The sequence below is a fragment of the Chiloscyllium plagiosum genome, chromosome 17 (assembly GCF_004010195.1).
Source record: "Chiloscyllium plagiosum isolate BGI_BamShark_2017 chromosome 17, ASM401019v2, whole genome shotgun sequence".
In the NCBI taxonomy this organism is placed as follows: domain Eukaryota; kingdom Metazoa; phylum Chordata; class Chondrichthyes; order Orectolobiformes; family Hemiscylliidae; genus Chiloscyllium; species Chiloscyllium plagiosum.
In genome coordinates, this window is record NC_057726.1 from 28,411,399 (window position 1) to 28,434,634 (window position 23,236).

The 23,236-nt window shown below is 41.9% G+C and overlaps 1 protein-coding gene across 1 annotated transcript; it reads right to left on the reverse strand.

Moving 5' to 3' along the window:
- Positions 1-874: 874 nt before the first annotated feature.
- Positions 875-17,313, reverse strand: cdt1 (chromatin licensing and DNA replication factor 1). The gene is made up of 10 exons (XM_043706743.1): positions 16,599-17,313; positions 12,873-12,959; positions 12,452-12,678; positions 12,132-12,326; positions 9,816-9,961; positions 8,579-8,682; positions 5,409-5,597; positions 4,272-4,424; positions 3,443-3,644; positions 875-1,057 (listed from the first exon to the last, which is right to left on the reverse strand). The coding sequence occupies exons 1-10, from the start codon at positions 17,124-17,126 to the stop codon at positions 894-896; spliced, it is 1,995 nt and encodes a 664-aa protein (XP_043562678.1). The 5' UTR covers positions 17,127-17,313; the 3' UTR covers positions 875-893.
- Positions 17,314-23,236: the final 5,923 nt, after the last annotated feature.

Consider the following 23,236-nt stretch of genomic DNA (forward strand, 5'->3'; position numbering starts at 1 on the left):
TGTTCACCATCTTTAAGATACAAGCCTGGAGTATGACTTAACATACTCCACTTGCCTAGATGAAAGCAACTCTTACAACCTCCCACCCCACACCATTGCCCTGCAATAACCCAGAGATTCATTAGACAGCACTTTCCAAATCTGTGACTTTGATTACCTCGAAGAACAAAGTCAGCAGCTGCTACTTGGAATTAGATCATTGCTCCTTTGCAGTGGTTGGGTCTTCCCTCCTGAACAGCAGGATACCACATGGGATTGCAGCTGTTCACCACCACCTTAAAGGGCAATTGAAGATGGGCAATATGTATTGTCTCAATCAACAACACCCATATCCTGTGAATGAATTTTGCCATGACTTTTATTTACAATTAAATAATTTATCATCCAAATACAAATATTACTTTCAAACGAGGTAACATTTTATCAAATTTTGTCAATTTTTAAAAGTGTTCCTCCACATGAACATTCATTTGCTAGAACATCAACCAGTGATATCTTTCATTACACTGACCAGTGTCCAGGTTTATATCCTGCTATTCATATTGAAACACAGCATTAAGAAATATCTGCTCCTGAACATAATTCAAGTTTTACTCAAAAATAAGTCCAATGCTTTGAACTGATAGGACAAAGTTTAATTTATTTCTCTATCCCATTTTAAAATCATCACCAGCAACTCAAGTATCAAGAATGGAATTTACAATAAACCCAAGGATTGTACCAAGATTTCTCAAAAAGAAATATAGTGCATAATTGCAGAACAAACCACCCAGAACAGTTCATATCAAGAAACAAAACACATCTTTCTCCTATAAACAGATCCATATAGTTCAGTTTTATATTTGACTTTCAAACTTCAGCTCTGTATAGAACTTTCAGGTCTATTTAAAAACTTATGCCTTTTCTTCCTCTTTAATCTTTTCTGCAATTTTCTTTGCAACCACATTTAACTCCATGTTCTTGTTTAGCTTCAGGTACACATCTTTCCGGATCTTGTGGATGCTCAGCCAATCTGGAACAACATTAGCTAGTAATTGCAAATGTTTCTCCATATCACCTGAAATTTAAAAAAATAAAATCACTGAATACACAAATTTCAATAGTAAGGCATTCAAATAGCTGATACAGGAAATTCTGAAGCAATGTTTTAAATTAATATCTCAAAGTTACACAAAATAAGGTGCCTAAAGAGGCACTAAAGGGCCCAGTCTAATTAAAGATGAGCAATCTTTCAGAAGATGTTAATGGTTAAGCCAGTCCTCTTGATTCAACCTCTCCAGATCCTAAAGCCACATCATTCAGTTTAGTTGTTTTCAGACATCTCTATTAGTCTTCATTAAATCTACTCCAGGAGTTGACTACTCGTTGTGCGAACAGATTCATGATACACTGTACTTACCTTTTCTAGTCCTTTATCACTACAAGATAATTGCCAGAAAAGACTGACTTAATAAGAGCTTGGAGAACAGAAGGCAGTACTGTACGTTTTCTCTGCACTGCTTCAGCATTTCAATGTCTCTTTTGATTTGGGAACCATACCTGGAAGATATGGCCTGACAGAGACACAAAACAGTTCAGTCAAACCACATCCAAATTATGTTCTACTTTTCTGGCTATTCAGTTTACTGTCTATATTATTGAACAAGATGCTGACTTCCAAGTCTGTTTTGGCTTCTAGCCAAGCCTACTTCAACACTACTCATGGAGAACACAACCTGCTTTTTCCTCCAACTGAGTCAAATTTGTATCTACCCTAATTTCACTTCCTACATTCACATTCCATTACAACGGTCATTTCATGAAAATCCACTTCTTCAGGTTGCTTGGCATCATCTGCTAATTTTATATCACTGAACCAAGTTGTAAAGTTTGAATCAAAGGCATTTCTGTACATTAGAGAGTGACGTGGAAATTGAGAGTCCAAGGGTAGTCGATACACTTTGTCCTTCCTTCCCAACAAAAGTAAGAATTCACATTTAACAGTTTAGTGTTTACACTGAATCCCTAGTGCTTCTCATGTGGAACTCTGATCAAATACCGTGAAAGGAATTTCAGACAATTTACCAATACCATGGCTAGATTATTATAACTTTGATGGACGTTACCACTGATTATTATCATGCTAAGCTGGACTGATCAGAAAGGTCTTTAGGTACAATCCATGGTATGCATCAATTTTAATGTAGCAAAGTGGCTACCACAATTTGTTTTTGTTAAAGAATTTAGTCAGAGTGTGTGACAGTGGCTGAGCCAGCATTTATTGCGCATCCTTAATTGCCCTTGAGAGGTTTGTAGTAAGTTGCATTCTTGCATTGCTGCAGTTCAGTTGGTGTTGGTATATTGGTATACCCACAATGCTATTAGGGAGAGAATTCCAGGATTTTCACAGTGACACTGAAGGAATAGCAAAATATTGCCAAGTCTGCATATTGAGTAGCTTGGAGCGTTACATGCAGGCACCGGTGCTCCCATGTATCTAATGCCTTGTCCTTCTCAATAGTACTGCCTGAGGGTTTGGAAGGTACTGCCTAAGGAGCTTTGGTGAATTTCTGCAGTCCATCTTGTAGATGGTACACACTTCTGCTACTGAGCATTGGTGGTGGAGGAACTAAACATTTGTGGATGTGGTACCAATAGAGTGGGAATTGGTTTTCAAATTCCAGGGGAAGGAAAAACAAGAAATAAAACCAGGTGGCAGTTTCCAGGGAGTTACAGTTTGGCAAAGTTCTATGTCAAGCTGAGTACAGTGATAGTACAGAGGTCATGTAGTAAAGTGGGGAGTATCATTGCCTTTGACCAGCTCTGGGTTCAACCCCCATTGCAGGACTTGATGCGCAGCGAATGGGCACCCATTTCATGACCACTGCCTATTGCAGGCATCAAGAGTGGGAGTATGTTCTGGTCAGCCATGCCTGATGTGCAGTGACACCCCGCAAACTACAGCCTCTGACATTTGGCTAGCAACAGAGAAGTCCGCTTTGGAAACAAGAATTACCAAAGGCTCTGGTTGCCGCACATACCATGTGGAAGGGAACAGAAAAAGAAAGGAATTGTGATAGTGGTAGATATAGATTCATGTAAAAAAAGTCTTGGGCAAGGTGTTAAAAGGCAGTCCTTGTCCATATCCCAGTTGATATTATCTCTACAGTTAAACAGAAGAATGTGGAAATTAGGTTGATGGCATTTGGTTGTATAATTTTTCATGCGGACTGAACAACCTTCACTATAAATGAATAGATGTGCAATAAACTTTTCTGCATTGAATAAAACAGGCACATCTTACAGTACGTTATAAAAGTGTACATTTTCACAGCAACATGAAGCATTACATTTCTGCAGAATTGATTTATGAAAATGGTCTTCACTACAATATCCTCTAGGTCAGCATCAGAGTTCATCTGCAATACCAGAATTATTAACCATCAATTTGTTAACAAATTACCTATGGACATCATTGAGCGATAGCTGTCAGCCACTCTATTGCAAGCCACTGACATAACCAAGGCTGGTTTCCTCTCTGCCACAAAGACGTTGCGTAGAATTCTTGTTATGTCAGGCAGACGCATCATCATATTGAGGCGCTCTGTTTGTGCAGCAGTTCTGGTCATTGTCGCCTGCATTTTTTCAGCTTCTTTAGCACGAATCTATGACAAGTATTAATTATTAGTGCTTCTCTCTCCAAATCAATATACAGTTAACTCTAGAATACAAATATCTAACAAGCAAAATATAGAAATACAGCATTACATGAAAAAGGAAAAGAACCTCATTGTAATCACCAAAGTGTACAAATTAAACATAAGGCTGTCCTCAACAAGAGAAAGCAAATGGCACACTGTATATAATGGAGACAGGGAAGAAGCCTGATCAACAAGGTAATTATAGTGAAGTTTTCTTAAATACTGTTACAAGAATTAGTTATATATTTGAACGAATGGCAAAATTGCACAATGCTTTAGGAAATAGCATTCCAGATACTTCAAAAATAATTATATTACACGTACGACAACATTGTAGGCTGCCACTCTTTCATTTTACAAAAACACAAATAAGGCAAAAGCACATGTTCATTCTTCTTTTCCACACCAAGCATAAGGGAAATTAAAGCACAAAATTGTTAAGTGATGGTGACTGAAACTAAGTTGCCATGACTAATGTTAGTATTCAACCAGTGGATATTAACTAGGTTGTACTACAAACACATGGTGAGAAGGACATTATAGACTCATTAAGTTTAAATTTTACATCTCTACCCACCAGTCTGAGCTTACCCTCTCTATCAGACTCTGGGAAATCCCTTTCAATGCATTAGAAGCAGGAGAAGGACTGGGGCTCAGAGGTTTTGGCTCCACCTTCTGCTCAGTATGAGCAGCCATAGCAGCTTCTGCAGTTTTGAGGGCCATATTAGCAAGGGCTTTCTCCATCTGAAAAGGCACAATTTATACAAGTATAACACTTAGTATGGTACATTTATAGTAATGGAAAATACAGACAAGGAAAAATTAAAGGCACTCTGACTGCACAGAGCTTTTGTGAAAACCGCTGATGGTCTGACCGTACAAATTGAAGTAAACAGATATGACTTAATTACTGTTATAGATACACAGCTACCGAGATTAAGAAATATAGTTGGCCAAAGGGGACCTAGTTGTCTTTGTTCAGCAGTGATTTCAAGTTAACATGCAGGTGCAGCAAGCAGTTAGGAAGATAAATGGTTTGTTAGCCTAAGTTCCTCAGGGATTTGAGTTGAGGAGTAAAGATGACTTTCTGCAGTCATTTTGAGCCTTGGTAAGACCACACCTGTGTACAGTTTTTCATCTCTTTATCCAGGGAATGATGCAGTTGCCGTACAGGGAATGCAGAGGTTCACCAGGTTACCCCTGGAATGGCAGGATCGTTTTATGAAGAGACGATTGGATATTTCCTACAGTTTCAAAGAATGAGAGGTGATCTTGCTGAACTGTGTAAAATTCCTGCAGGGCGTGACAGAATGAATGGTGACAAAATGTTTCACCTGGCTGGTGACTCTAGAACTATGGGTCATATCTTAGGATGAGGGGTAGGTCGTAGAAGTCTGAGATGAGGAGGAACTTCTTCATTCAGAATCAGTGAATCTTTTGGAATTTTCTCCCCCAGCGAATTGGGAAATCTCAGTCAGTAAGCATGTTCAAGACATAAATCAACAGGTTGCCAGATAATGTGAGCAAGGCATATGAAGATACTGTGGCAAAATGGCACTGAAGAAATGATCAGCCTTTTATTTAATTAAATGATGGAGCAAGCTTGATGGACTGAATGGCATACCTCATGCCTGTGCAATGTTTAAACACAAAGACCCCACTATGTCACCCCGTACTACCACACAGGTGGAGATTTTAGATTAGGTCGGATCGTTGGCATATCAGTACCTTTGGTGTCATCATACTGCGAGCTTTATCAAGGACCTCTTGAGCAGTTGTTAACTTCTCTAAATCGGGGGGCTTGGGCAGTTCAGCAGCAGCAATATCTGGAATTTCATCGATATTAAAACGTGGGTGCCAGCGTGCAATCTTGTCATCTGGTACATGCATTGGAGGGTTAAGAGAGGCCAGGAAAATCTGGTGAAAAATAAACAATGAATGAGAATGCATTTTAAAAAAATTCAGTTTCACCTTACAATTAAGCCAAATTTTACAGTCACAGCAGGAATTATGCACTTGCTCATGCATATTGCTGTTCTCCATAGGCCTCACCCTAAAAACTGTTTCTAAGAATGTTAACGAGAATCAGCCAGCACTGTCACGATGCGTGCAAGTGCAGAATGTACCATTTATCCTTTCACCTTGCCCACCATAACTCAGTGGATATTTTCAATTTAAGGGAATGAAAAGTGCCATAGTGATCTTGGTTCAGCTTATCGATGTACAATGTGTTTTACCAGTAAACTAATATACTAACTCCCAACTGTTTCAAATTCAAAGACAGTAGATTACATCCCCCCAGATGTTTAATCATGGTGACTCAGTGGTTTGCACTGCTGCCTTTGTACCAGGGACCCAGGTTTGATTTCAACCTCAGGCGAATGTCTGTGTGGAGTCTGTACATTCTCCTGTGACTATGTGGGTTTCCTCCCCCACTCCCAAAGATGGGCAGGTTAGTTGGATTGGCCATGTTAAATTGCCCATAGTGTCAGGGATGTGCAGGCAAGGTGGGTTGGCCATGGGAAATGCAGGAATACTGATCTAACTGCCAGCAAAAGCCTCAAATTTTACTGTTGCTGGCAATGACACAGTGAAATGAACCACAGGTTTTTCAGTTAATCCAGTGACCTGGCTGTCAGGTTAATTAAGCCACAATCTTGCATCGAACAACACTCACCTCTAGAGGGATTGGATTGGGAGGGGTGTATGGGTCATAAAGATGTACAGCACAGAAACAGATCCTTCGCTCCAACTAATCCCTGCCAAACATATCCCAACCTAATTTAGTCCCATTTGGCCTTTATCTCTCTAAACCTTTCCTATTCATATACTCTTCCAGATGACTTTTAACTGTTGCAATTGTACCAGCCTCCACCACTTCCTCTGGCAGCTCACTCCATACAAGTACCACCATATATGTGAGAAAAGTTGCCTCTAAGGGCAATATCTTTCCCCATTCACCCTAAACCGATGCCTTCTAGTTCTGGACTCCCAAACCCCAGGGAGAAAAGACCTTGTCTATTTACCCTATCCATGCCTCTCATGATTTTATAAACTATAAGATCACCCCTCAGCCTCCGACACGCCAGGGAAAACAGCCCCAGCCTATTCAGCCTCCACCCATAGCTCAAACCCTCCAACCCTGGCAACATCCTTGTAAATCTTTTCTGAACCCTTTCAAGTCTCACAACATCCTTCCTATAGCAAGGAGACCAGGATTGCACGCAATATTCCAAAAAATGGCCGAGCCAACACATTGTTCAGTCGCAACATGACTTCCCAATTCAATACTCTGACCAATAAAGGAAAGCATACCAAATGCCTTCTTCACTATCTTTACCTGCAACTCTACTTTCGAGTATGAACCTGTACTCCAAGATCTCTTTGTTCAGCAACACTCCCTAGGATCTTGCCATTAAGTATGTAGGTCCTGCTCTCAGTATGGACTTTCTGGGCCAAATAGCCTGTCTCTGAACTGTAGGGATTCTATTCTAAAATGTGCAGCAAATAACATGGCCGGAGGAAACATGACTTGGGGCTAATGGACAGTGGTGGAAGACTGCAAAATAAAGTGTCAATAAAGGAATTACTTCAAGTACATTTACTAGTAAAACACAGACTAAATTTCAAATTTTATTTTCTGTTTGATTATATTTTCAGATTAAAAACAGCTCAAATAAAATATTCAACAGACTAACTTTTTACTAAGAGCCCAAGGAGTTTTACCCACCTCTGCACTGTGGAATTTAAGAAAAACATGATTTCACAGGATTAGGGTTCTGCTGGCTGGGCCAACAATTATTGCCCACTAATTGCCCTAGAGATGCTGATGGTGAGCTGCTTTCTTCAACTGCTGCAGTCTATAAAGTATCGAACCATCTTCCTAGAGAATTCCAATATTTAGACTCTGCAACCATGATGGAATAGCAATATAGTTCCAAGTAAAAATGGGGTGTTGTTGGAGGTGAATTTGAGTTGTTGCTGCTGCACCTGTCCAGCCAAGTAGAATTTTCCTTCATACTTCAAACTGTGCCTTTAGATCGTGGACAGACTTTAGGCAGTTCAAAGTTGAGTTAGCCATTGCAGAATCCCGAGGCTCTGATGTGCTCTTAGGGGCCATATTAGTTATATGTTTGGTCCAGTTCAGTTTCTTGCCAATGGCAACCCCAATATGTTGATAATGAGGTATTCAGTGATGGTAATGCCATTGAACTGACGCAGAGATTGTTAATTTGTTCTTATTGGTGACGGTCATTGGCTAGCACTAGGATGGCATGCAAGTAACTTGTCACTAAACCAAAAAGTTAATGCTGTCCACATCTTTCTGTATTTGGACTTGGACTGTTTCAACATCAGACGAGTTACAAATCGTAGTGAATATTAATCAATGAATGTGCCCACATCTTATCGTATGAGGAGAAGGGGAAGCAGCTTGAAGATATTTGGGGCTAGGGAACAGGCCCAAAGGAAATCCACAACAATGTCTCCGGACTAGGATGGTTGACCTCCAACAATCAAAACTTGGTGTACTGATGTCCATTAAATTCAGTTTTACTGGGATCTATGAAACACTGTCACCTGTGATTTGTTAGTGCTAAACATGTTCACCGTTGAAAACATATACTATCTTCTGTCTTAATACACCTGTAATACTGGTGAATTGTATTAAAGACAAAAGCAAAACCCAGCTCAACCTGTACTCAAAATGGCAAAACTGATCAAACTGCCAGCAAAAGCCTCAAATATTACTGTTGCTGGCAACAACAGTGAACTGGACCACAAGTTTTTTTTTGTTATATCAGTGACATGGCTTTAAGGTTAATTAAGCTACAATATTGCATTGAACAACACTGACCTTTAGAGTCAAGACAAAATGTCCTGTTGGATCACCTGCTTACCTTATGGTATCGTTTCACAATGCTCACAAGATTTCGGCTGAAGATATGACGTCGTGAGAGTAAGCGAGATGCTGTTAGTTGTCTATGACCATCAGAATTCTCCTCTTGGGATGATGAGAGAGATGGGAAATAGTGTTTAAAAACTTTTTAAAAAGTATTCTTCATATTCCATTTTCCCCTAGAAGCAGTAACTCTGGTGATATTCTGTCCCATAGTTACCTCTGTAACATCTGACAGCCTAAGGGTAAGCAACAACTTTTTAAAAAGTACAACACAATTGAGCCTAATTTTATCTTTGTGATTATCCATTTATCAACAACAGCAGGTTACAGACCAACAGATTTATTTGGAAGCACTAGCTTTTGGAGCTAGTTGACGACCACCTGATGAAGGAGCAGCGCTCCGAAAGTTAGTGCTTCCAAATAAACCTTTTGGAGTTTACTGTGACGTTGTGATTTTTAACTTTGTCCACCCCACTCCAACACCAGCTCCTCCAAATCATATTTTTTCAACAAGTAGTCATTGTTTCCAGCCTCAATATACTGAGATCAGCTGTCACCCAAGTAGATAGCATCAGGATCCAAAAGGGGAACTGACCCGAGAATATTCTGACCAATGCAGCCACCATTGTCCAGCTAAGAATGAAAAAAGTCAATGAAATAAAAATTAACTTCGACTGAAGAGTCAAAAGCACCTCAAGTGATGACTGTTATTTATACAGTTTACACCTATTTCTTGCCCATTTGCCTCTCAAATTATAACTCAAGTATAATCGCAGAAAGATGTAGGAGCCATTTGGCCTTATTCAGTCTGCTCTGCCATTCGATCATGGCTGATATATTTCTCAACCCCATTCTCCTAGCTTCTCCCAATAATCATTGATCCCCTTACTAATCTAGAACATTTCTATCTTCTATTAGAACTTGGATGCTATACACTCAACTTTCATTTATATCGGTCAATTGAATCCTGATTTGATTGCGCATGTACCTCTTTAGGGTAGTAACTATTTTTGGATTACATCGAGAGGAAAAGGTTATTTACACTGGGAGTTATTAAATATTATGCTAGCTAAAAGCGGAAACGTTGATTTAAGTCTGTTGGAATTTATGCAGTTGTTGCCCAGAGTCAAATCCATGTCATTTAGACAACAAACTTTAAAGGAAAGCATAAAGAGCTGGAAAAAGGTCACTATTCAAACAAAGCCAAACTCTCCAAAATAATTCATATCATTTACCTCCTTCAAACTCAGGATCAATGGTGAGTTGGTAGCTTGACCTTTTCAGAGAGTCACTCCATGTTGGGATTCCCTTTTCCTGTCTGAACTTGTATGCAGAAGGGTATACTGTCTTTATCTGCCCAACATTTCGTTCTTCAAATTTCCTACAAAAGATATTAGAAGGTAACCACTCAAGTAAACTAATAAAACAAAAGAACTGCTAATTACTTCAACAATAAAGTTTACTGGTTTTGTAGGTATTTTGTTTACAATTCACAGTTCAGGTATTCCACTCAAACTGCCATTCCAGCAAGATAATTAGATCAAAAATACAAATTTGCTGCCCAGGTCCACTAAGTTTCTCAATAACTCCTTTAATCAATTTTCATTATTTCCCAAACCTTCAAAAATGTCAACTTTGGAAAACAGGTATTGACATTTTAAAAGAAAAGTTTGTGTCTTGACAAACACACCATATCCATTGTTCAGTAATTGGGAAAGTGATAAGAATTATGACAAAAAGACATTTTACCCAAAACTAAATTATTATTTTGTCTACATAAAAAGGCCATGCTTCAAATTTATTCTATAACAAGTATTTTGAGGGCCGATGGGTTATTATATCAAGCAAGAGTTTTCAGAAGAACTCTAGTGCATATATTCCTTCTTCCTTAATTCTCAGAGCCAGGATTAGATACAATTCACCCGTGTAATATTAATTGTCACCTTCCATCGAATATCCATCAGTATGCCAAGATAAAAGGCGTGAGATTTATGTATATTTTATCATTTATTTTTGGGTTTGCAGGTAGAGGCATATGGGTTTTCTCTAAAGGGGTTTAAAGATTAACCTACAAATCATTCTGTAACCATGGCAATTTTATTTTCAAACGCAATGTGTAAGAATGACTTCTTAGAGAACAGTGGGCTTTTGTTTATATTAGGAGAGTATACGATCAAAGAAAACAATGCCGTGCATTACACGTTTTCAAATGGAAGATGCAGAAATGTTTTGGGGGAAGAAAGAGGAAACACTCAAAAGCTTGAAAAAAGGTTTTCTTTTTGGCCAGCCTGCAAGGTTTTTTTTAGCTGAAAATGAATGCTTAAAGCAGCTGCACTTGAGAAAGGGAAATGATGGTTTAAAATAGTTAAAAATAGGTTATCTGAAACAATCATAAAGTGCTGGAGAAACTCAAAGTCAAGCAGCATCTTTAGACAGAAAAACAGTTCTCGAGGAGGAGAGTTTACGTTTTGGATACAATTCACCCGTGTAATATTAATTGTCACCTTCCATCGAATATCCATCAGTATGCCAAGATAAAAGGCGTGAGATTTATGTATACTTTATCATTTATTTTTGAGTTTGCAGGTAGAGGCATATGGGTTTTCTCTAAAGGGGTGCAAGGCTGATGCAAGGCTCACGCACGAAATGCTAACTCTCCCGCTCCTCGGATGCTGCCTGACCTACTGTGCTTTTCCAGCGCAAAACCATTTGACTCAGATCTCCAGTTCTCACTATCCTCCAGAAAAGCAGTTCTGAAGGGGTCACTGGACTCAAATATTTAACACGGTTTTTCTCTCTACAGATGCTGCCAGAACTGCTAAATTGCTTCAGCATCCTGTTTTTGTTACTCAAGTTTAAAAGCTTCAGACCAAAAGTGTTTGATTAAAACACTGAAGGGGTTAATTGAAACTGAGAAAGTTTAGGTTTAGTTATAGGAGGACCCTGGAAGAGAATATTATATATTTCCAGTCAAGGATTAAGTCAAATTAAGTAAAACCCTATGTCGGATAGAGAAAGGGATTTTCTCTGGAGTTTGAATACTCAAAGGCCATGCTTCAAATTTATTCTGTAACAAGTATTTTGATGGGCGATGGATTTAATGGGGTTAAACTTTAACTGCATATTTTGAAATCTTTAAACATGTATCACCTAAATAGAAACACAAACAGAAATTTCTGAAAAAAACCCAGTAGGTCCAGCAGCATCTGTGGAGATAAATCAAGAGATAAAGTTTCAAGTTCAGTGACCCTTCTTCAGAATGGGTGTACCAGTTTTGAAGGGTCACTGGACCTGAAACGTTAACTCTTGATTTCCCTCCACAGATGCTGCCCACACCTGAGATTTTTTAGCAATTCCTGTTTTTGTTTCTGATTTCCAGCATCAGCAGTTTTGTTTTTTGTGTAAAAAGGTTGCTTATTTGAGTGTACCTTTGTTTCTTTTACATAATAAACTTTTCTTGTTGTTAAACCTAAACCTGCATTACTAATTGACTCCACCTGGGATCGGACTTATTCAATAATAACATCAATTGAGATGATAACTATACTCACTTCCTCATCATGTCCTGGACACCTTGTTTTACCTTGGCAAAGGTAATGGTCTCAGAACGATTGAACAACATGCTCACAACAGTGTCCATACTACGGAACATCTCTGCTAACAGCTTGTACTTGAAAGGCAGGGTCAACCCTGGTGGAACATCCTGTGCCAAGTTGTGGAAACGCTGATATGCTGGCGTCTTTACCCTGGAAAAGCATGAATTATGAAAACTAGAGGGCTCACACGTTCAACAACTACTCCATAAATTTTGTTCATTTTTGAAGATTTTACATGTTATTAAACCTTTTACACATCATCCTTCATTCCTTACCTCTCCTCCGCACCTGATGTCACCACCTGTTCAGCTGTTTTTTTCTGTACTTCCTTATTTTCTTGTACTTTCAGTTCTAGTTCTCGAACCCGTTTAAGGCGGCTCTTAATATCACTATCCACTTCTGATGCAGAAACAAATGAACCTGGTACTGGTGCAAGTTTCTGGATTCGGTGCAACCGAGCTTTTAACCCTGAGAGACCTTCCTTTGCAGGTGTTGTGCCAGTCTACAAGAAACAGACATTGGAGAATCAAGACATGGCTTTGATCCTAAATACATTTAAAGTGATTGTTGTAAAATAGTCGATGTATGATCTTTAATCCAACATTCTTTTTGTACAAAGGATGCACTGCAATTGAACATAATGGTTTGCAAATCAATTGCCTAAACATATCCTGAAAATGTGCATCCATGCCATACCTGCTTGTTCCTTCCATCTGAACTTTGCAGACCCGGATGCTTGGAAATCGCTTTCCTTAAAGTTTTTGGCTCATAGATCGATAAATCCTAAATAAAAACACCAAAATTCATTAGCGTCAGCAGCTTCAGATATATGGGTTGTAAAAGAAACATTGTCCCAGAGAATAGATTAAAAATAACAGAGCATCTGCCATGCTTATAGTTATAAATGACTTAGCAATAAATGAATAGAAAGGATCGGCGCAACATCGAGGGCCAAAGGGCCTGTACTGCGCTGTATTCTTCTATGTTCTATTAAAAATAACAGAGCATCTGCCATGCTTATAGTTATAAATGACTTAGCAATAAATGAATAGAAATAATTAAGTGATTCTGGTCTTTATATGTAGAGGAGTGGAGTGCCTGAATACTGTACCACTTGGAATACGGGCAAATCTGGGCATCAAACTTTAGGAAGGATACGGGAGCAAATTAGATTAGATTAGATTACTTACAGTGTGGAAACACGCCCTTCGGCCCACCAAGTCCACACCGACCCGCCGAAGCGTACCCACCCAGACCCATACCCCTACATTTACCCCTTCACCTAACACCAGTCTGCTTGCCACACACAATTCTAACCCTGTTGGTATTACTTTTCGGTCATTTGCAAGTAGCTGTAGATCTTACTAGCTGAATTAATATCTATAGCTCAACCCTAAAAATCCTTGAGAGGTCAGTGGTAAACTATCTTCTCTTGAACCCACTATATTATTCAGGTGGGAGTTCCAGAATTTTGCACCAACAGTTTAAAAAAATGATTATTTGCATGTCAGGGTGGTGTGTAGCTTGGAGGAATTAAAGGTGATGGTGATTCCATGTAGCAGTCAACCTTGGTGTTCCTGATATTAATGGTTGTGGGTTTGGAAGGCGCTGTCCTAAAGGAGCCTTAGTGAATTTCCATAGGGTATCTTGTAAATGGTACATAAAGCTGCTGCTTAAGTGTTGGTGGTCAATGGAGTAAATGCTTGCAGATGGTTGAAAAATTGAGTTTTGACTTATTGGCATGAGGCTTCTTGTTGGAGCTGCACCCACCCAGGCAAGTGGAAAATATTCCATCACTCTTCGGATTTGCATGCTGTGGATGTGACAGGCTTTGGGTAGTCAGGAGATGAGTTACTTTAAAGCTTTTTGTAGCTTTGTCATTTCTACCACATACAACAAATACAGTAAAAACGTGATAGCATTCCTCCAGCACCAAGGGTGCTACACGAACAGCACAAACTACACACGTACACAGCATAAAGTGCATGCGTGAAACATACAAGTTAAAGTGCAATAGAAGAATGATAAATAATTGAAATTTTTCTAGCAGCAATTCAAAGTCGTGCAAAGAATTTCAGATGGGAAAGAGTCCGATCATACAGTGTTAAGGAGCCTGATGGCTTGGGGAAATAAACTGTTGCACAGTCTGGCAGTGAGAGATCAAATGATCTGGCATCTTCTGCCAGATGGCAGAAGAGTTTGAGTGAGGGGTAAGTGGGGGCTTCCACAATGCTCTTAGCCTTTCGGAGACAGTGTGTGATGCAAATGTCTGTAATGGAGGGAAGAGACACCTGATGACCTCAGCTGCCCTGGCGATCCGTTATAGGGTCTTACGATCAGAGATGGTGCAATTCCCAAACCAGGCAGTGATGCAGCGGCTCAAGGTACTGGGAGAGAGGTTTTGCTCAGCCTGTGAAAAGAATAGACGCTGCTGGGCTTTCTTGGCTACTGAGCTGGTGTTGAGGGTCCAGGTGAGATTCTCAGCCAGGTGTATGCCAAGAAATTTGGTGCTCTTCATGATCTCCACAGGGGAGCCATCAATGTCCAGCAGAGAGTGGTCACTCCATGCCCTCCTGAAGTCAACAGCCAGCTCTTTTGTCTTGTCCACGTTCAGAGACAGGTTGTTAGCTATGCTCCAGTGCATTGGTTGCTGCACCTCTTCTCTGTATGCTGACTTGTCATTCATGCTGTTAAGACCCCTGCAGTCATATCATCAGTGGACTTGATGTGATTTGACCTGTGCATCGCTGCACAGTCATGCGTCAACAAGGTGGACTGAGCACACTTGCTGCAGGATTCAGAGCATCCGATCTGTTCTTGTAGCCACTGTATTAATGAAGTGAGTCCAGTTTAACATTTGGTCCAAGGTAATACACTAGATGTTAAGAGATGGCAATACCATGCAACAGGTAACCTTAGATTCTCCCATTTTAGAGATGTTCATTACCTTGCACTTGTGGTGCTGAGGGTCACTGGACCCTAAATGTTAAGTCAGGCCTCTCTTCACAGATGCTGCCAGACCTGCTGAGCTTTTCCCAGTTCTTTCAGTAATTATTTACATGGTGTGAATGTTTTCATGATTTTTCACTCAAGCCTGGATATTGTCCAGGTTGTGTTGTACATGGTGACGGACTGCTTCAGTAATAGATTGAGTCAACAATAGTACTGAACATTGTACACCCAGTGAGCATCCCTTCTGACTTTATGATCGAGGGCAGGTCATTGACGAAGTAGCTGAAGTTGATTGGGCCTAGCACAACACTGAAGAACTCCTGCAGAGATGACTTGGAATAGAGATGACAAACTTAAGACAACGACAAACATCTTCCTTAGTGCTGGATAGGACTCCAACCAGTTGATGGCTGCCCCAACACCCACTGACAAGTTTTGTGGGGAAACCTTGATGCCACACTTTGTCCAATATGGTCTTGGAAGTGTATGTTTCAACTAAGGCTGTAATGAGGTCAGCAGCAGACTGTCATGGCAAAATCCAGACTAAGCATAATTGTTTATATGAACCCAGCACCCTGTATCCTGCTGCAGTTCCCTGGCATTTCAACAGCAGGGCTGAAAATAATTTTGTGCAGTGTCCTCTCATGATTTAGTTCTTTTGAGCCAACCATCTAAAACCATTGAAATAAACCTGAAGAAAATATACTTATATCTACCCCAAACAAAAAAATTAAAGGACATAATGGTCTATCTCTGTTTCCATTATGCCATATCAATGAGCCGCCATTATTTTGTTCACAACTCCTGTGAGATGGGCATCCACAATACTATACACACAGCACAATTATCTTAATAATAGTAAAAATTCTTTATTTATCCTCAATTCTTCCTTTCGACTGGAGTCTTAAATTCTTTCTGGAACATTTTCTGCAAAATAGACTTGCAAAAAAAATGCTGGAATGATAAAACGGTTCAAGCACAAAAGGAGTGCAATGTGCCTGTGCTAATTCTCCCTAAGAACAAATGAAGCAGTTGCACCGTACCATAGTCCTAGACCTTTTAAAAAAAAAATCCATATAATCATCTGATGAGATTACAAAAGTAGCTTTGCAAAAGGAAGGAAATCGAACTGCAACGGTCAAATTCCACAAATCGTCCTAAGGCAGGAAAATGAAGAATACAAGTTAATTCTTTCCCAAACAAAATCACTGGATAAACTGAACAGATCTGGCAGCATCTGCGGGAAGGCGGCAGTTAGCGTTTCAGGAAAATTGACCATTCTTCAAAACCGTACGGAAGAAGGGTCCCTCGACCCGAAAAAAAACATTAACAGGTGCTGCCGGACCTGCTGACTTTTGCCAGCAATTTCTGTTTTTGTTTATGATTTCCAGCAGCCGCAGCTCTTTGTTTCTTTTTTAAAAAGTCTTTCCCACCTACTCTCCGGCGGCAGACACGTTATTAAAGTCTTACCGTGGGCTCGGGTGCTCCTTTGGGAGGCCACTGGGCATCTTGCTCGGCTTCGCTCCGTTTTGGGACGGGGTTCTCCTCCTCTTCCTTGGGCTCTAACCGGAGGCATCTCCGGGCAGACGGCACCCCGGCCGCCCGCTGCGATCCCACCGCCGAGGCCGGCGCGCCATCGACGGAGGCGGAGCGGCTGCGTTTCCTGCCGGTACTGGAGCGGGAGCCGGCCCCAAGCGGCTCGCTTTTCGACGGCGTGACCAGGTCGCTGAGTGCGGGCTCTCTCTCGCTGACCTCGGCCTCTGGGTGGAGGGTCAGGCCGCTGCAGCCTCGCAGCTGGCCCGGGCTCGGCCATTCACAGGAGTCCGGTGGCTCGGGGACTGCGGGCACAGCAGGAGGCGGGGCCGGGCACGGAGCAGCAGCCGCCGGCCTTCCCTTTCGCGGCTGCAAGCGGCGGCCACCGGGAGACCGGGAACCTTTCAGGGCCGGCTTGGGCTTTTTGGCCTGAGGGAAGAAGTCGGTCAGTCGGGCCTGCGCCATGGCGAAGGTGAAACCCACCCTCCTTCCCCTCAGGAGAGTCACTAACTCCCGGGAGGACAGGGGTCTGCAGGTCGCTATGAGCCGGAACCGTGCGTTCAGATGCTCCTGGGCCTGGGACCGAGGTCGCTCTGAGCACAGGCCTGAGGTGTTCGCGGATCCCGCCACTCCACCGGAGTTTGGCGCCAAACCTAGCACGTGACGGGCTCGCGCTGGATTGGTCAATTCCGTTGTAGAGCAGACCAATCAGGGTGTCGGCCGGTGTCCCGCACCGCCCACTTACAGTAATCACGCCCACACGGATTGCCCCGCCCACATGTTGTGGCCCCGCCCACACGTTGTGGCCCCGCCCGCACGTTGTGGCCCCGCCCATCTACAATCGCCCCGCCCCCTCCCCATTGAAGGACCAAGTGTCAGACTCCCTTTTCTGGAGTTAATCGGTCCGGATCTTCGATGAGTGTCCTCCGACTGGGAGGGAACACTCCTGTCTGTTAATTATTCTGCGTTGTCCATTCATCCGTAGCCTAACAGTCTCCCAGTCGGAGAACACTTCAGCGGTTCGGGACACTTGACCTCGGACCTTCGGGTGACCGTCCTCCAAGGAGAAAGTGAGGTCTGCAGATGCTGGAGATCAGAGCTGAAAATGTGTTGCTGGAAAAGCGCAGCAGGTCAGGCAGCATCCAAGGAACAGGAGAATCGACGTTTCGGGCATAAGCCCTTCTTCTTATGCCCGAAACGTCGATTCTCCTGCTCCTGGATGCTGCCTGACCTGCTGCGCTTTTCCAGCAACACATTTTCAGCTCTGACCGTCCTCCAAGGTGGACTTTGGGACAGGCAACTACGAAAAGTGTCCGAGCAGAGGCTGATAGCTAAGTTCCGTACCCACAGGGATGGCCTCAACCGGGACCTGGGGTTCATGTCACACCACAGGTGACCCTGTTTGCACTATACACAGAGAGAGACACACACACGCAGAGCCTCTCTCATACACTCACACAAACCCTCTCACAGACTTTAAACCCCTTTACACTCACACATACACCCACCCTCTCACAGACAGTCATAACCCCCCCCCCCCCCCCCCACTCACATACCCACATGCATACATATAAGATTGTGGGGTGAATTTGCACTTGTAGAATTACATTTTACTTTGCTCAAAAACTGCATGAATCCACGTAAGATTTTGTAAATCCATTTTTTAGATTATAGAGTCAAAGTCATAGGGACGAACAGCATGGAAACAGACCCTTCAGTCCAACTCGTCCATGCTGACCAGATATCCCAACCCAATCTAGTCCCACCTGCCAGCACCTGGCCCATATCCCTCCAAACCCTTCATTAGAATCAGTCTGACCATTATGGCACAGACAGCCTCACAGGCAGCTAATACCTTATTTGGGCCGACATGACACCAATTATTAAAGTTCACTTGAGAATGTAACTTTTAAAAAAAAAGGTTTTGTGATTTACATATGAAAGAACTGAAACCAACATGGTCATTCTAAAAGATCAGAGACTTAACAAACAACCCAGGTCTTCTTCAATATAAAATTTCAGTTACATCACACGGTAAACATTTGCTATAAATTCTGTCTTACAATCTTATTCTCCACAATCACCTGATGAAGGAGCAGCGCTCCGAAAGCTAGTGCTTCCAAATAAAACTGTTGGACTATAAGCTGGTATTGTGTGATTTTTAACTTTGTACACCCCAGTCCAACACTGGCGTCTCCAAATCATGACCTGATGAAGGAGCAGCGCTCTAAAAGCTAGTACTTCCAAGTAAACCTGTTGAACAAAAATCAGGTGTTCAACCAAATAGAAATGTTGGGTGGACTCATTGCTGATTGCAGACTACAAAATCCTAAGGTCATCACCAACTGGGTCAGACCTGCTGTGGGATTGGTGATTTACCCCGACCAAACCTGTGTTGTACCAGGCAAGGCAATCTCTGGGAGCCTCGCACTCCTCAGGGATATGATTGCCTACATGCAGGACAGAGAACGGATGCCTCCCTTATCAGCCTGCAATAGGAGAAGACCTTTGACAGGATATTGCACACAATCATGTAGGATGTACTCTGCAAAGTGGGCTTTGGGGAGGGAATCTGCAATTGAATCCAATTGCTCTACATCAACATTATTAGTGCAGCCTCAATCAAGGGGTGGGAATCAGAAAGCTTCCTAATCGGATCTGGAGGTGAGTGGCATGGTGGCTCAGTGGTTAGCACTACTGCCTCACAGCACTAGGGATCTGGGTTTGATTCCAGCCTTGGGTGACTCTGTGGAGTTTGCACATGTGTCTCCCGGTGTCAGTGTGGGTTTCCTCCCACAAGCTAAAGATGGTTAGGTGAATTGACCATGCTAAATTGCCCATAGTGTTTAGGGATATGTAGGTTTGGTGTAGTAGTCAAGGCTAAATGTAGGGGAATGCATCTGGCTGGGTTACTCTTCAGAGGGCTGGTGTGGACTTGTTGGGCTGAAGTGCCTACTTCCACACTGTAGGATTTCTATTTTACTATATAAAGGAGTCAGGCAGGGCTGCCCACTGTCTCTTGCCTTATTTGTGGGTTGTATAGAGCCTTTTGGCGAGTCCCATCAGGAAGGATGTGAGCTTGAGAGGGTGACTACTCCAGGCAATGGAGATCTGCAGGTCAAAGCTTCCCTATACATGGACAGTATCATTGTTTTCTTCCCAGATATGCTGTCAGTTTGAACTGGCCACTGGAGCCAAGGTAAATCGAGGCAAGGGCAAGTTCTTTATGAACTGGGCTGACCGATCCCTTATCCCCTTCACAGTCAGGTCAGATTACCTGAAAGGGCTGGGAATATGGTTCAGATGCAGACAAAAACCTGTCAGGTTATTAAGTTTTCTACAATATGTAATATGTCGGCTCTGCTAGGTGAGCTTTCAGGGCCTCAGCCTTATTTGATCTACAAATGATTTCCTCCATTAACTGGATGCTGCCATTAAGCCAAACAAATTTGCCTACCACACAAATGAATAGTGCAATACATAAGTTTCAGTGGATGTGCGATGGCAAGTGTATAAGTTATTAACACCAATGAGTGGTGGGCAGTATCATGTCACATTGACTCATTACAGTGGGCAGAATACTGATTTTGCTAGACTAGCCATGCTTGCATATACCAAGAGTTACATTGGAAACCAGTTTAAGATTAACATATAGGCTCGCAGTGTAATGCATTTGCATGTGATAGAAGCTGCATAGATTAATCTGCAGTGTATATAGAAAACCTATTTAGAACTAGTTGCAACAATTCACATAATCATTTGGCCAATTCATGTTGTGGGTGTAAGGACATTGTGCATCTTTGACAGTCCATATATGAATGGACTCACTAGATTATGATGACAAACCCTAACATATGTATCGCCAGGTAGGTTAACACCATTATGCAAGTCCAACAAATGCCTCTGCAGTTTGCTCTCAAGTATTGCTGTTCAATCATGTGCAGTGGCAGGTCCAATTAGGTAAAGTTGGAACCATTGTTAAGCACAACGTGCACTTTGTGTAGGAAGTTGCAACTCTTCATGACAAAAAGAGGTCAGGAGATGACAAATGCTGAGATCATTGCAAGAGAGAGAGAGAGAGAGAACCTGCACAGTTACTGCTTTGCTGTTTGAATTCATGTATTGCTGGACATCGGAGTACATCTGGGAAAATTAACAAAGAGTGAAATTCACAACTGAACTGTTGGGCGAAGTTCACAGAACAGAATCAGATAAGTTAATCATTTTGTTTAAGTGTGGCCTACAGAGAATCGGCAGTCGTGAGAAGAGTGGGTTCTTTCTTGATTATAAGTTTTTGGAGATATGTCTCTTGATTAAACTTAAAGTATAAGCCATAACTATTAATTTAACCTGGGGCAGTGTTTGTAGAGGAATAAGACGGTGTTATTTTCTGGGTCTGTAAACTGTGAAAGAGCAAAAATGGCCTTTAATAGAGTGGTATGTACTTCTTGTCAGATGTGGGAGTTTAAAGAGAGTTTAAGGATTACTGCAGATTATATCTGCCAAAAATGCTGTTGGCTGTGAATCTTATCAGATTGAATGGATCGGTTGGAGAGGCGGTTAGAAGCAATGAGGAATTTGCAACAACAACAGTATGTGATGGATGGCAGTTATAGGAAGGGGGGAAAGTCTCACATACTCATACATAGATGGGTTAACTCCAGGAAAGGTAAGAGAGGTAGGCAGTAGTGCAGGAGTCTTTTATGGATATACCCATTTCAAACAGGTATGCTGTTTTGGAAAATGTAGGGGGTGATGGATTCTCAGGGGAACATAGCATGAGCAGCCAAATTTCTGGAATTGAGATGGCTCTAATGCAACGAGGGGTACATCAGGTTCCAAGAGATCAATTGTGTTAGGGGATTGTCTAGTCAGTTTCTGTGGCCAGCAGCGAAAAAGCAGAATGATGTGTTGCTTCCCTGGTGGCAGGATAAAGGATGTCTCAGACAGGGTGCAGAATGTTCTCAAGGGGGAGAGAGGCCAGCAAGAGGTCATTGTCCACATTGGAACCAACGACATAGGAAGGGAAAAGATTGAGATTCTGAAGGAAAATTTAAAAAGAAGGTCCTTTAGAGCAGTAATATCTGGATTACTCCCAGTGCTACGAGCTAGTGAGGGCAGGAATAGGAGGATAGAGCAGATGAATGCATGGCTGAGGAGCTGGTGTATGGGAGAAGGATTCACATTTTTGGATCATTGGAATCACTTTTGGGGTAGAAGTGACCTGTACAAGAAAGACGGATTGCACCTAAATTGGATGGGGACTAATATAATGGCAGGAAAATTTGCTAGAGCTGCTCGGGAGGATTTAAACTAGTAACGTGGGGGGGTGGGACCCAGGGAGATAGTGAGGAAAGAGGCCAATCTGAGACTGGTACAGTTGAGAACAAAAGCGAGTCAAACAGTCAGGGCAGGCAGGGACAATGGAGGATTAATAAATTAAACTGCATTTATTTCAATGCAAGGAGCCTAACAGGGGAGGCAGATGAACTCATGGCATGGTTAGGAACATGGGACTGGGATATCATAGCAATTACAGAAATGTGACTCAGAAATGGGTAGGACTGGCAGTTTCTCGTTCCAGGATACAAATGCTACAGCAAGGATAGAAAGGGAGGCAAGAGAGGAGGGGGAGTGGCATTTTTGATAAGTAATTGCATTATAGCTGTACTGAGGGAGGATATTCCCAGAAATACATCCAGGGAAGTTATTTGGGTGGAACTGAGAAATAAGAAAGGGATGATAACCTTATTGGGATTGTATTATAGACCCCCTAATAGTCAGAGGGAAATTGAGAAACAAACTTGTAAGGAGATCGCAGCTATCTGTAAGAATAACAGGGGATTTTAACTTTCCAAACATAGACTGAGACTGGTATAGTGTTAAGGGTTTAGATGGAGAGGAATTTGTTAAGTGCGTACGAGACAATTTTCTGATTCAGTCTGTGGATGTACCTACGAGAGAAGATGCAAAACTTGACTTACTCTTGGGAAATAAGGCAGGGCAGGTGACTGAGGTATCAGTGGGGGAGCACTTTGGGGTCAGCGACCATAATTCTATTAGATTTAAAATAATGATGGAAAAAGGTAGAGAAGATATAAAAGTTGAAGTTCTAAATTGGAGAAAGGCCAATTTTGACGGTATCAGGCAAGAACTTTCGAAAGCTGATTGGGGACTAATAAATTATCTGCATTTATTTCAATGCAAGGGGCCTAACAGAGAAGGCAGATGAACGCATGGCATGGTTAGGAACATGGGACTGGGATATCATAGCAATTATAGAGACATGGCTCGCAGGTAAAGATGTTCGCAGGTAAAGGGATGGCTGGAAAATGGGAAGCTTTCAGAAATGAGATATCGAGAATCCAGGGAAAGTATATTCCTGTTAGAGTGAAAGGAAAGGCTGATGGGTATAGGGAATGCTGGATGACTAAAGAAATTGAGGGTTTGGTTAAGAAAAAGAAGGAAGCATATGTAAGGTATAGACAGGACAGATCGAGTGAATCCTTAGAAAAGTTTAAAAGAAGCTGGATGTCTTGAAATGGGTAAAGGTGGACAAATCCCCAGGACATGAA

What these genes read in the sequence shown, in the direction of transcription:
- cdt1 (XM_043706743.1), bottom strand. Translation starts at nt 17,126, where the DNA reads ATGGCGCAGGCCCGACTGACCGACTTCTTCCCTCAGGCCAAAAAGCCC. An exon ending in CAGATGGAAGGAACAAGCAG is followed by an intron (nt 12,679 to 12,872) that starts GTATGGCATGGA and finishes TGTTTCTTGTAG; the next exon opens with ACTGGCACAACACCTGCAAA. An exon ending in GCAGTATGATGACACCAAAG is followed by an intron (nt 4,425 to 5,408) that starts GTACTGATATGC and finishes GTGCCTTTTCAG; the next exon opens with ATGGAGAAAGCCCTTGCTAA.